The following is a 12,177-nucleotide window of genomic DNA, read 5'->3' as shown; positions in this document are numbered from 1 at the left end:
CAAAAACCACGGAGAAAAAACCCGGGAGACGGGAATAAAAAAACCGGGAAAAGCCGCGGAGAGATAATTTCCTCGGCGTTAATGAAGTTTTACAAAAACAGACGCGGCCGAGGCCAAATAAAATTTCACAGGTGATAAATTTTTCCAATTTCCCGGGAAGGATTCGATGGGAATGTTAAATCAGGAGTGAAGGTGTCCGTTCGGAAGCGCCGAGCGCTGCCGGGGAATTTTATCGACTGGAAAATTGAATCAAATTGCTCCATTAAAAACTCGGCTCCGCTGAGATTCCGAAGCTTCCCGGGATGCGGCGGCGGCTCCGGACCCCCGGGATGAGGATCCCAAAAGTGGGGTGGGAGGGAGAAGCGGAATTTTCCAAAGTTTTCCAGCTTTTCCCTCGGATTCAGTCCTGGAGAATCCAAGTGTTGGGTGGAGTTGGGAAGGCAGAGCTTCCCTTCCAGGCCTGATTCCAGGAAAACCCTTGGATCCATAGGATTTGATCCCAGGAAAACCCTTGGATCCATAGGATTTGATCCCAGGAAAACCCTTGGATCCATAGGATTTGATCCCAGGAAAACCCTTGGATCCATGGGATTTGATCCCAGGAAAACCCTTGGATCCATGGGATTTGATCCCAGGAAAACCCCCGGGTGGTGGGGAGGAGCAGCTCCTGTCCCCATGGATCCCATTCCTGGATTTCCCCGCTCCAAATCCTCCAGGAATGTGCCTGGGAACGGGACAAGGAGCGGGCAGGAAATGGGTTTTCCCTGGATGGGAAATGGGTTTTCCATGGATTTCCCTTCCCATTTTTCCAAGCCTTCCCAGCCCCTCTGGAATCCTCTTTTTCCCCCGGGATCATTCCTTCCATCCCTTCCTCCCTAATTCCTCCTTCCTCCCTCGCATTCCCAGCCCGGAATTTCCCCTCTGGAATTTCCTTTCCCTCTCTTCCCACGGGGACACCCGGAATTCACGGATTTGTTTTTCCCGGTGCCCACAGCACTTCCGGTTTCCCATGAAAATCTTCTCCCATAATTCCTCTACCCACCATCAATCCGGGAATTTTTATTCCCAGGATTCTCTCGGAGCCCGGGGCCTGCCGGAGCTGCGGCATTCCCGGATTTTCCCTGATTTTTCCTCAGTTTTCCCCGGATTTTTCCACTGTTTTTTCCCTCCCCAGATGAGGAGCTGGAGCCGCCATTCCCGGAGGATGAGGAGGATGTCGGGAGCGAGGAGGGTGAGATCCCAACCCAAAGGATTCCCAGGATATGGATGGGGGGGATATTTTGGGATTTTGGCCCTTCTGGAGCATCCTGGGCTGTGGAAAATGCGGAGAACGGGAGAATTCCCGGGATTTGACTCCTCCCGTGGGTGGAATTCCACTTGGGAAGACTCTTCCCCATTGAGACATCTCCCGGAATTCCTGGGATAAAGGAGGTGTTTGGGAGCCCTAAAGTGGGATTTTTATCCCTGAAAAGCCACGGAGCGATCCCGCAGGAATTTTGGGATCCAACCCCCCAAGGATCCCCCCGGATATTCCCGGGATGCCTCCGGCGCCCTCCCGTCCCTCTGGGGAGCAGGAGAGGAGCTGGGATGGGAATTCCCGGGAAAGGAATTCCAGGAAAACTGGGACCAAACTCTCTGGGGAGCACCAATCCCTCAGCCAGCGAGCCTGGGACGGAATTCCACGGAATTCCCGGCATTTCCCAACCTCAGCACTCAACATTCCCGGTGGATCTGGGGCCTTTCCCATCCTGGAGGAGCTCCAGGAGAACTTCCAGCTCTGGAATCGCCTCCATGATCCCAGCACGGATAAATCCCTCTCCGACCTGACCCTTCTCTTCCCTTTTTCCCAGAAAATTCCGACTGGGATTACTCCAGTTACTACCAGGGACTGTGGGATTGCCGCGGGGACAATCCCGACGAGCTCTCCTTCCGACGGGGCGACCTCATCCGCATCCTCAGCAAGGTAGGAGCCGCGATCTTGGGGAATTTTCTGGGAATTTGGCTCCTTTCCCGTTTTATTTCCCATTTCCGGCGGGGCGATTTCACCCTCAGCGAGGTCGGAGCGGGAATGTTTTGGGATTCGGGATCATTTCCAAGGCCAAAAGGTGCTAAAATCACTCAAAATTAGGATTTAAAGTTAAATTATGACGTCATGAGGGGGGAGATATTTGGTTTTACTGGTTTTCATTGGTTTTTACTGTTTTTTACTGGTTTTACTGGGTTTTACTGGTTTTTACTGGTTTTACTGCGTTTTACTGGTTTTTATTGTTTTTTACTGGTTTTTATTGGGTTTTACTGGGTTTTATTGGTTTTTACTGGTTTTTACTGTTTTTTTCTGGGTTTTACTGGTTTCTATTGGTTTTTACTGGTTTTTATTGTTTTTTCCTGGTTTTTACTGGTTTTTATTGTTTTTTACTGGTTTTTACTGGTTTTTACTGGGATTGGGGCTTGATTTGGGGTCAGAGGAGCAGCTCCCCCTCCTGATCCCGCACCCCGCTCTGGAAACTGCCAATTCCCCATTTCTGGGGGATTCCCGAAGTGGGAATTTGGGGAATTGCCTGTGCTGGGATCCCCCCGGGCCGCGTCCAGCCGGGGGTGGCACCGGGAGCAGCTCGGGGCAGAATTCCCGGCGGGAATTCCGGCCCCTCCGGTGGCGAATCCCTGGCTCAGCACCGACGGATCCTGGGGGCTTTTCCCCATAAATCCAGGATGTGGGAAGTGGAGAGAGGCAGCCGTGGGAGGAGGAGGAGGAGGAGGAGGAGGAGGAGGAGGGAAAAGGTTGGGAATGTTCACTCAGCTGCGCCTTAATTTCCTTTTCAATCTTGTCCCAATTAATTTCGCGGAATTAATCTCGCGGCGCCCGCTGGCTCCGACCGCGGAATAGCGGCTCCTATAAAATCCCATCTGGCGCCTTCCCGGCCTGGCATTCCCGGGAAAACTGGGCACCGGGAGCGGAATGGGGTCAGGGAATCGTGGGATTGTCAAGGCTGGATCTGGGCACGATGCCCGATGTGGAAACCGACCCTGTCCAGGTGTTCCTTGGGCACTTCCGGGGAAATCGGGCCCTGTTCGATCCCAGGAATCCCGGGAATGCTGATCCCAAGGGATCCTGGGAATGCTGATCCCAAGGGATCCTGGGCCCCTGGACCTGGGAGGTGCAGGGTGACAACCCCAGAGGTGCCAACAGCTCGTTCCACAAACCCCTGCCAGGAGAAAACACTGGGGATTCACTTGGGATTCACTTGGGAAAAGGAAAGAGTCCTTCCCATCCTGAAATCCCATCCCCAATTCCCATCCCCATCCCAAATTCCCATCCCCATTCCCATCCCCAATTCCCATCCCCATTCCCATCCCCATCCCCATTCCCATCCCCAATTCCCATCCCCATCCCCATCCCCATCCCCAATTCCCATCCCCAATTCCCATCCCCATTCCCATCCCCATCCCCATTCCCATCCCCAATTCCCATCTCTGGAAGTTTCCACGGCCAGGCTGGACCGGGGTAGCAGGAGGGGTCCCTGCCCATGGCAGGGCTGGGAATGGGATGGGGTTTGAGCCCCTTCCCTCCCATCCCATCCCGGAATTCCATCACCCCAACAAAACCCCGTTCCCACATCCCCGTTCCCGGCCCTGCTCCCTTTTCCCCATCCCAGCGATTCCTCCTCCGGGATAACTGTGGGAATGTGGCGCCGCTTCCGGCTCTCAGTGGCTTTAGCTGGATGTGACAGGTGCCCTAAAACCGGGATCCGTTTGTTCCCTCCATCCCAGCCTGGGAACACCGGGATCCCTTCACTCCCTCCATCCCGGCTCTAAAACCGGGATCTGTTCATTCCCTCCATCCTAAAACAGGGATCTGTTCATTCCCTCTACCCTTCCCCTAAAACCGGGATCCCTTCACTCCCTCCATCCTGGCCCTAAAACCGGCATCCGTTCGTCCCCTCCATCCCTGCCCGGGAACACCGGGATCCGTTCGTTCCCTCCATCCTAAAACCGGGATCCGTTCGTTTTCTCCATCCCGGCCCTAAACCGGGATCCGCTCATTCCCTCCATCCCTGCCGGTAGAACCGGGAGAGAATTCCCGCATCCCACTCGGCAGCGGAAGGCGCGGGGTGACATCTAGTGGCGTTTTCCATGGATTTGGGAACAGGGACCAGCCCCGAGCTCCCCGCCCCGCTCGGTCCCCGGAGGCGGCGCGGGATGAGCTCGGTCCGGGCTCAGCTGCGCCCGGTGCCGGCAACGATCCCGCTGGGAATGGCGGCAGCGCCGGGATGGCGGCAGCTGGAAGGCAGCGGTCACCCCCCGGTCACCCCCCGGTCACCCCTCGGTCACCCCCCGGTCACCCCTCAGGCACTCCCGGTCACCCCTCGGTCACCCCTCGGTCACCCCTCAGTCACTCCCCGGTCACCCCCCGGTCACCCCCCGGTCACCCCCCGGTCACCCCTCAGGCACTCCCGGTCACCCCTCGGTCACCCCTCGGTCACCCCTCAGTCACTCCCCGGTCACCCCTCGGTCACCCCTCGGTCACCCCTCAGTCACCCCTCAGTCACCCCTTGGTCACCCCTTAGTCACCCCCCGGTCACCCCCCGGTCACCCCTTGGTCACCCCTTAGTCACCCCTTGGTCACCCCTCGGTCCACCCCCCGGTCACCCCTCGGTCACCCCCCAGGACAGTGACAATGACAGAGACAGGGACAGGGATGGGATGGGACAGGGATGGGACAGGGATGGGACAGGGACAGGGCCAGGGACAGGGATGGGACAGGGACAATGGACAGGGATGGGACAGGGACAGGGACAGGGACAGGGACAGGGACAGGGACAGGGACAGGGACAAGGGATGGGGACAGGGACAGGGACAGGGACAGGGACAGGGATGGGACAGGACAGGGACAGGGACAGGGATTGGACAGGGACAGGGACAGGGATGGGACAGGACAGGATGGGACAGGGACAGTGGACAGGGACAGGGACAGGGACAGGGACAGGGACAGGGACAGGGATGGGACAGGGACAGGGACAGGGACACGGACAGGGACAGGGACAGGGACAGGGATGGGACAGGGATGGGACAGGGACAGGGACAGGGACAGGGACAGGGACAGGGACAGGGACAGGGACAGGGACAGGGATGGGACAGGGACAGGGACAGGGGTGGGACAGGGATGGGGACAGGGACGAGGCTGATCCCAACCCGTGCCCACCCCTCAGGGCCTCCCCTGCGCATCCCCAAATCTGCATCCCGGATTTTCCTCATCCTCAGGAACCAATCCCGAATCCCGAATTTCCCTCCCTCAGGGCCTCCCCTGCGCATTCCCGACCCCGAATCCCAAATTTCCGCCCGTCCATCCTCGCCTGCCCATCCCGGATCTCCATCCCAAATTTCCCCCATCCACAGGGATTCACCTGCACGATCCCTGAGCTCCATCCCGAATCCCTGAGCTCCATCCCAAATCCTGGGGCTCCATCCCAAATCCCTGAGCTCCATCCCAAATCCTGAGCTCCATCCCGAATCCCTGAGCTCCATCCCAAATCCCTGAGCTCCATCCCGAATCCCTGAGCTCCATCCCGAATCCCTGAGCTCCATCCCAAATCCCTGAGCTCCATCCCGAATCCCTGAGCTCCATCCCGAATCCCAGATGCTCCATCCCAAATTTCCCCCCTCAGCAGGGATTCACCTGCCCATTCCCGGGATAAACCCCCCCAGGAAAAGCCGGAATTCCGTCCCCGCTCCCGGGAATTCTGGGATGAACTCGGGTCCATTCCCCATCCCATAAATCCCGGGAATGCAGAGATCTCAGGGCTGGAATTCCCAGGAATTCTGGGATGAACTCGGGTCCATTCCCCATCCCATAAATCCCGGGAATGCAGAGATCTCAGGGCTGGAATTCCCAGGAATTCTGGGATATTCCCACATTTCCTTGGGAATTCCAAAGGATCCAGCTGGGGGGGATTTGGGATCAGCGCCCTGGGAATTTCCTGGGATGAGCCTCGGCTGGGAAAATGAATTAATTCAATAAATGAAATAAAGCAAATTAATTAATGAATGGAATAAAAGAATTAATTAATAGGGACATTAATAAATTCTAAATTAATTCTTAATTATTAAATGAAGAGGTGGATTAATGGTAAATTAATAATAAATCAAGAAAAGAAATTAATTATAAATTAATAAATAATCAGGTAAATAATATTAATCCATTAATAAAGATTAAATGCTAATTAATTAATAATCAGGTAAGCTAAGATTAATTAATTAAACAGAGTAATGAATCTATTATAGATTGATAAATGAACAGGTAAATGAATGTTAATCAATTAATAAACAGATATTAAATCCATTCTAAATTAATAAAGAATTAAATAAACAAACAAACAAATATTAATCAATTCATTATCAATTACTGAATAAACAGGAGATTAAACAGGTACAAGAACCATTAATTAATCATTAATTCGTTATAAAGATCCCGGCAGCGAAACTGGGAATTCTCTGGGAATTCTCTGGGAATTCTCTGGGAATTCTCTGGAATTTTCCCTGGGATTTTCCCTGGAATTTTCCCTGGGATTTTCCCTGGAATTTTCTCTGGGATTTTCTCTGGAATTTTCTCTGGGAATTCTCTGGGAATTCTCTGGGATTTTCTCTGGGTTTTTCCCTGGAATTTTCCCTGGAATTTTCCCTGGGATTTTCTCTGGGATTTTCCCTGGAATTTTCCCTGGGATTTTCCCTGGAATTTTCCCTGGGATTTTCTCTGGGATTTTCCCTGGGATTTTCCCTGGAATTTTCTCTGGAATTTTCTCTGGAATTTTCCCTGGGATTTTCTCTGGGATTTGTTCAGGGCTGAGCAGGAATTCGGGCTTGGGAGCTGGGGCGGCTCCGGGGGCTCTTCCCGGCCCGGAATTCCCGGATTTTCCGGGATCCTGGCATTCCCTTCACCCCTGGATGTTCCACAGATGGGAGCTCCAGGACAGAGATTTTCTCTTTTTAATTTCATCTTTTATAAACAATACTTTGGATTTTGTGCTTTATAATTCCTACTTCATATTTTTAAATTGAAATGTCCGAATTTTTATTTTTAATTTTTTTTTTTATATTTTGAATTTCACTTTTTATATTTTTGCGTTTTATATTTTGCATTTTACAGTTCAATTCTTAAATTTTGCATTTTACACTTTAATTTCTGTATTTCATTTTTTACTTTTTTCTATCTCACATTTTAATTTTTATATTTTCTATTTTACATGCTTTAAAACGTATTTTTTTAATTTTTCACATTTTAATTTTTACAGATTATATTTAATTTTAAAAAAGTTTTTTTATTTTATACTTTATGTCTTCCATTTTATCTGTTATATTTTTTTTTTTTACATTTTATATTTATATTTTATTTTTACGTTTTATACTTTATTAGGGTATTTTTTAATGGTCCGTTTTATATCTTAAATTGGGATTTTTTTCGCTTTCTATTTTCTGTTTTCCCCTCTCCGTTCTCCCTCCTTCCCTTCCCCTCCCTCCGCTCCCGCCCCTGCCGGCAGATTCGGGGATTTTTCCATGGAAAACCGCGGGAAAAACGGAAAAACTGCAGGGGAAAAAAACAGTCCCAAAACATCCCAGAAATCCAGAAATCCCCGAAATCCCAGAAACCCTGAAATCCCAGAAATCCCAGAAATCCCAGAAACCCCAAAATCCCAGAAATCCCCGAAACCCCAAAATCTCAGAAACCCCCGAAACCCCAGAAATCCCAGAAATCCCAAAAATCCCAGAAATCCCCGAAATCCCAGAAATCCCAGAAATCCCAGAAATCCCAGAAATCCCAGAAACCCCGAAATCCCCGAACTCCCGGAGCTCCCCGGGCTCCTTTTCCCGGCGCTGCCCCCAAATCCCGGCGGGAATTCCGCGCATTCCGGAGATTCCCGGGCTCCGCTCCCGGAATTCCCGAGCCCTTCCCGCAGATCCCAAACAAACCCCGAGTTTAAAACCATCCCCCAAAAAACCCCAAAATATAAAAAAATTCAACAGGAGCTGTGGGAAATCCGGGATGGGGGATTTGGGAATTTGGGAATTTCCCGGCTCCCAATCCCGCCCATCCCGCTGGCTCTGTCCTTCATTCCCGGTTTATTCCCAATTCCCTTTTCCCAGCTGCCAACGAAGGAAAATCCGGATTTTATGGACGGGGGAAAGGGAACTTGGAATCCCTAAAAAAGGCTGGAATTCCCGGGAAGTGTCCCCAGGAAATGTGGGATTAATGAAACCCTGGGAATCCATCCCCAGGGACTCCGGGATGAGGGAATTCCCGGTTCTCCCAGCTCTCCCAGTGCCCCAATCCCAGTTCCTGAATCCCAGCTCTCCCAGTTCCCCAATCCCAGTTCTCCCAGTTCCCCAATCCCAGTTCTCCCAGTTCCCCAATCCCAGTTCTCCCAGTTCTCCCAGCTCTCCCAGTTCCCCAATCCCAGTTCTCCCAGTTGCCCAATCCCAGTTCTCCCAGCTCTCCCAGTTCCTGAATCCCATTCCCCAGTTCCCAATCCCAGTTCCCCAGTTCTCCCAGTTCTCCCAGTGCCCAACCGTTTCCCATTGCCCATCCCAGTTCTCCCAGTTCTCCCAGTTCCCCAGTCCCAGTTCTCCCAGTTCTCCCAGTCCAGGCCCCTCTCCCATCTCCGCCCCCCCGGGTTGCCCCCCCAGGGTCCCTCCCCCTTCTCCCACATCCCCAAATTCCCAATCCCAGGGGGAAAATCCCAAAATTCCCAATCCCAGGGGGTTTGGGATCACCAAATAACCAGGATAGGGAATCCTGCTGGAAAAGGAAGAGATTGGGATTGGGATTGGGATTGGGATTGGGGTTGGGATTGGGATTGGGATTGGGATTGGGATTCGGATTGGGACCGGGATCAGGATCAGGATCGGGATCAGGATCAGGATCGGGATCAGGATCAGGATTGGGATAGGGATCAGGATCAGGATCAGGATCGGGATCGGGATCGGGATCGGGATCAGGATTGGGATCAGGATCAGGATTGGGATCGGGATCAGGATTGGGATCGGGATTGGGATCGGGATTGGGATCAGGATTGGGATCAGGATTGGGATCGGGTTCAGGATCGGGATCGGGTTCAGGATCGGGATCGGGATCGGGATTGGGTTGAAAACCCGGGAAGGAAAGGGGCGTTTCTGCCAATTCCCTCTAAAGCTGTGACGTGTCCGTGTCCCCTTCCCGATCCCATCCCCGGCCCGTCCCCAAATCCCCTTTCCTGCCCCAAATCCAGGGGATTTTAGGGAATAATGGCGGCCACTTTTGGAGGGGGAAGCGACGCCGGGGTTTTGTCTGGAATGGGATTTGGGATGGAATTTGGGATGGGATTTTGGATGGGATTTTTGGATGGGATTTTTTTCAATGGGATTTTGGATGGGATTTTTTTTTTATGGGATTTTGGATGGGATTTTTGGATGGGATTTTTTTCAAGGGGATTTTGGATGGGATTTTTTTAAAATGGGATTTTTAATCTGATTTTTGACCGGATTTTATTTCCGATCCATCCCGGATTCGGCACCTGCTGCTCCCAAATCCTCGCCCCGCTCCCTCCTCGGGGGATTTGGGATGGATGGAATTATCCCAAACCCTCCCGCAGCTCCTCCGGCCGCTCCTCTCCACCAGCCGCGACTTTAAAGCCGAAAACAATCGGCCTCGGAGCAAATCTCGGGACCGGAGCTTGCGATAAACCAAATAAAAATCACTCCCGATTTTTTATTTCATTTAATTCCATTTTTTTTCCCCTTTTTTTTCCCCCCGCTGGGATAGGAGGGAAAGGTTCATTTTTTTCCCTCTCTCCCTCACAACTCTGCCATTAACTCGAGCCGGGAAGTTTTTCCCCGTGAAAAACGGCCAATTTCGGTGTTGTTCTCCCCGCTCGGCAGCGGCGTTATTAAAATGCTAATTTAAGAGTGGAAAAAAAAAAAAAAAAGCACAAAAAATCCAAGGGGGAAAAAAAAAACAACAAAAAAAAAAAACCGGAGCTAAATATCTGGCGGTGCCGCAGCCTAATTGCAGCCCATAATGAGCTCTGGAAATGCGAGTGCCCCCGACACACGGAGAGCATCAACAGCCGCCGACACCTCATTAGCGGCCGCCTTCATTAATTCTGCCGACCCCGCGCTGACCCCGCCGGGGGCCGCGGGGCGCAGGTGGAGCCGCCCGAGCGGCCCCCGGGGATGCGGCGGCGGGGCCGGCTCCGGTTGCCGCGGCAACGCGGGGGATGCGGCAGAGCCCGAGCGCTTCTCGGGGGTCCCCGAGCTGCGCTGCGGAGCCCCGGGTTCAGCGCCGCGGCCGCTGCGGAGGGGAAGGCTCCGCTTCGGGGGGGTTGCACCCCGATTCTGGCACGTTGTAGCCCGGTTCTGAGGGGTGGCACCCCGATTCTGGCACGTTTTACTCCAATTCTGGAGGGTTTCACCCCGATTCTGGCAGGTTTCACCCCAGTTCTGGCACGTTTCACAGCGATGCTGGAGGGTTTCACTCCGGTTCTGGAGTGTTTCACCCCTATTCTGGCACGTTTCACCCCAGTTCTGGAGGGTTTCACCCCGATTCTGGAAGGTTTCTCCCCAATTCTGGAGTGTTTCACCTCGATTCTGGAAGGTTTCACTCCTGTTCTGGAGTGTTTCACCCCGATTCCGGCACGTTTTAGCCCGGTTCTGAGGGGTGACACCCCGATTCTGGAGGGTTTCACTCCGGTTCTGGGGGGTTGCACCCCGATTCTGGAGTGTTTCACCCCGATCCCTGCACGTTTCACTCCAGTTCCGGCACGTTTCACCCCAATTCTGGCACGTTTCACCCCGATCTTGGAGTGTTTCACCCCGATTCCGGCACGTTTTACCCCAATTCTGGCACGTTTCACCCCGATTCTGGGGGGTTTCACCCCGATCCCGGCACGTTTCATCCCGATTCCGGCTCGTTTCACCCCAATTCCTGCATCCCTGACCCTCCAAATCCCCCAGTTCATCGCCGTCACTCCTGGAGAGGTGAAAGCCCCGATTCTGGAGTGTTTCACCCCAATCCTGGCACAGTTCCCCCGCAATTCTGGCATGTTTCTCCCCGATTCTGGCACATTTCACCCCAATCCCTGCACCCCTGCACCCCCAAACCCGACATTCCTGCACCCCCAAACCCCCCTGGAAACTTCCCTTTTTATTTTAATCTTATTTTTGCCCACCCCCTTTCCCCCACCCCACCAATCCCAGGAACTCAGGACCCCAAATCCCCGGGAATTCCTCCCAAACCCCACCCTGTGCCCTCCTGCTGCCCCCCCTCACACCCCCGGATCCTCCCGGACCCCCAAAATTCCTGGATTCTGCACATCCCCCCCAATCCCTGCTCATCCCTGCACCCCCAAATCCTCCTGGACCCCAAAAATTCCTGAACCCTGAGCATTCCCCCAATCCCTGCACCCCCAAATCCAGCATTCCCGCTCCCCGGATCCTCCTGGACCCCCAAAATTCCCGAACCCTGAGTATCCCCCCAATCCCTGCACCCCAAATCCTCCTGAACCCCCAAAATTCCTGAACCCTGAGCATTCCCCAATCCCTGCACATCCCTGCACCCCCAAATCCTCCCTGCACCCCCGGATCCTCCTGGACCCCCGAAATTCCTGAACCCTGAGCATTCCCCCAATCCCTGCACCCCCAAATCCAGCATTCCTGCTCCCCGGATCCTCCTGGACCCCCAAAATTCCTGAACCCTGAGCATTCCCCCAATCCCTGCACCCTCAAACCCCAAAATCCAGCATTCCTGCACCCCAAATCCTCCTGGATCCCCAAAATTCCTGAACCCTGAGCATCCCCCCCAATCCCTGCACCCCCAAATCCTCCTGGACCCCAAAAATTCCTGAACCCTGAGCATCCCCCCCAATCCCTGCACCCCCAAACCCCCAAATCCAGCATTCCTGCACCCCAAATCCTCCTGGACCCCAAAAATTCCTGAACCCTGAGCATCCCCCCAATCCCTGCACCCCTTAGCCCCCAAATCCAGCATTCCCGCTCCCCGGATCCTCCTGGACCCCCAAAATTCCCGAACCCTGAGCATCCCCCCAATCCCTGCACCCCAAATCCTCCTGGACCCCCAAAATTCCTGAACCCTGAGCATCCCCCCCAATCCCTGCACCCCCAAATCCTCCCTCCGACTTCCTGCGGATTTTT

The 12,177-nt window shown here is 53.3% G+C and overlaps 1 protein-coding gene across 1 annotated transcript in view; it reads left to right on the top strand.

The window, feature by feature from the left end:
- SKAP1 (src kinase associated phosphoprotein 1) overlaps positions 1-12,177 on the top strand; it is a 64,396-nt gene that overhangs the window by 48,261 nt on the left and 3,958 nt on the right. The window contains exons 9-10 of the mRNA XM_050985509.1: positions 1,175-1,231; positions 1,851-1,963. Of these exons, the coding sequence (XP_050841466.1) occupies positions 1,175-1,231; positions 1,851-1,963 (170 nt within the window). The remainder of the gene's footprint in view (positions 1-1,174; positions 1,232-1,850; positions 1,964-12,177) is intronic.

Source organism: Serinus canaria, chromosome 27 (genome assembly GCF_022539315.1).
Source record: "Serinus canaria isolate serCan28SL12 chromosome 27, serCan2020, whole genome shotgun sequence".
Lineage (NCBI taxonomy): Eukaryota > Metazoa > Chordata > Aves > Passeriformes > Fringillidae > Serinus > Serinus canaria.
The sequence above is the reverse complement of the archived record's forward strand: the minus strand, read 5'-3'. Positions and strand labels throughout refer to the sequence as shown.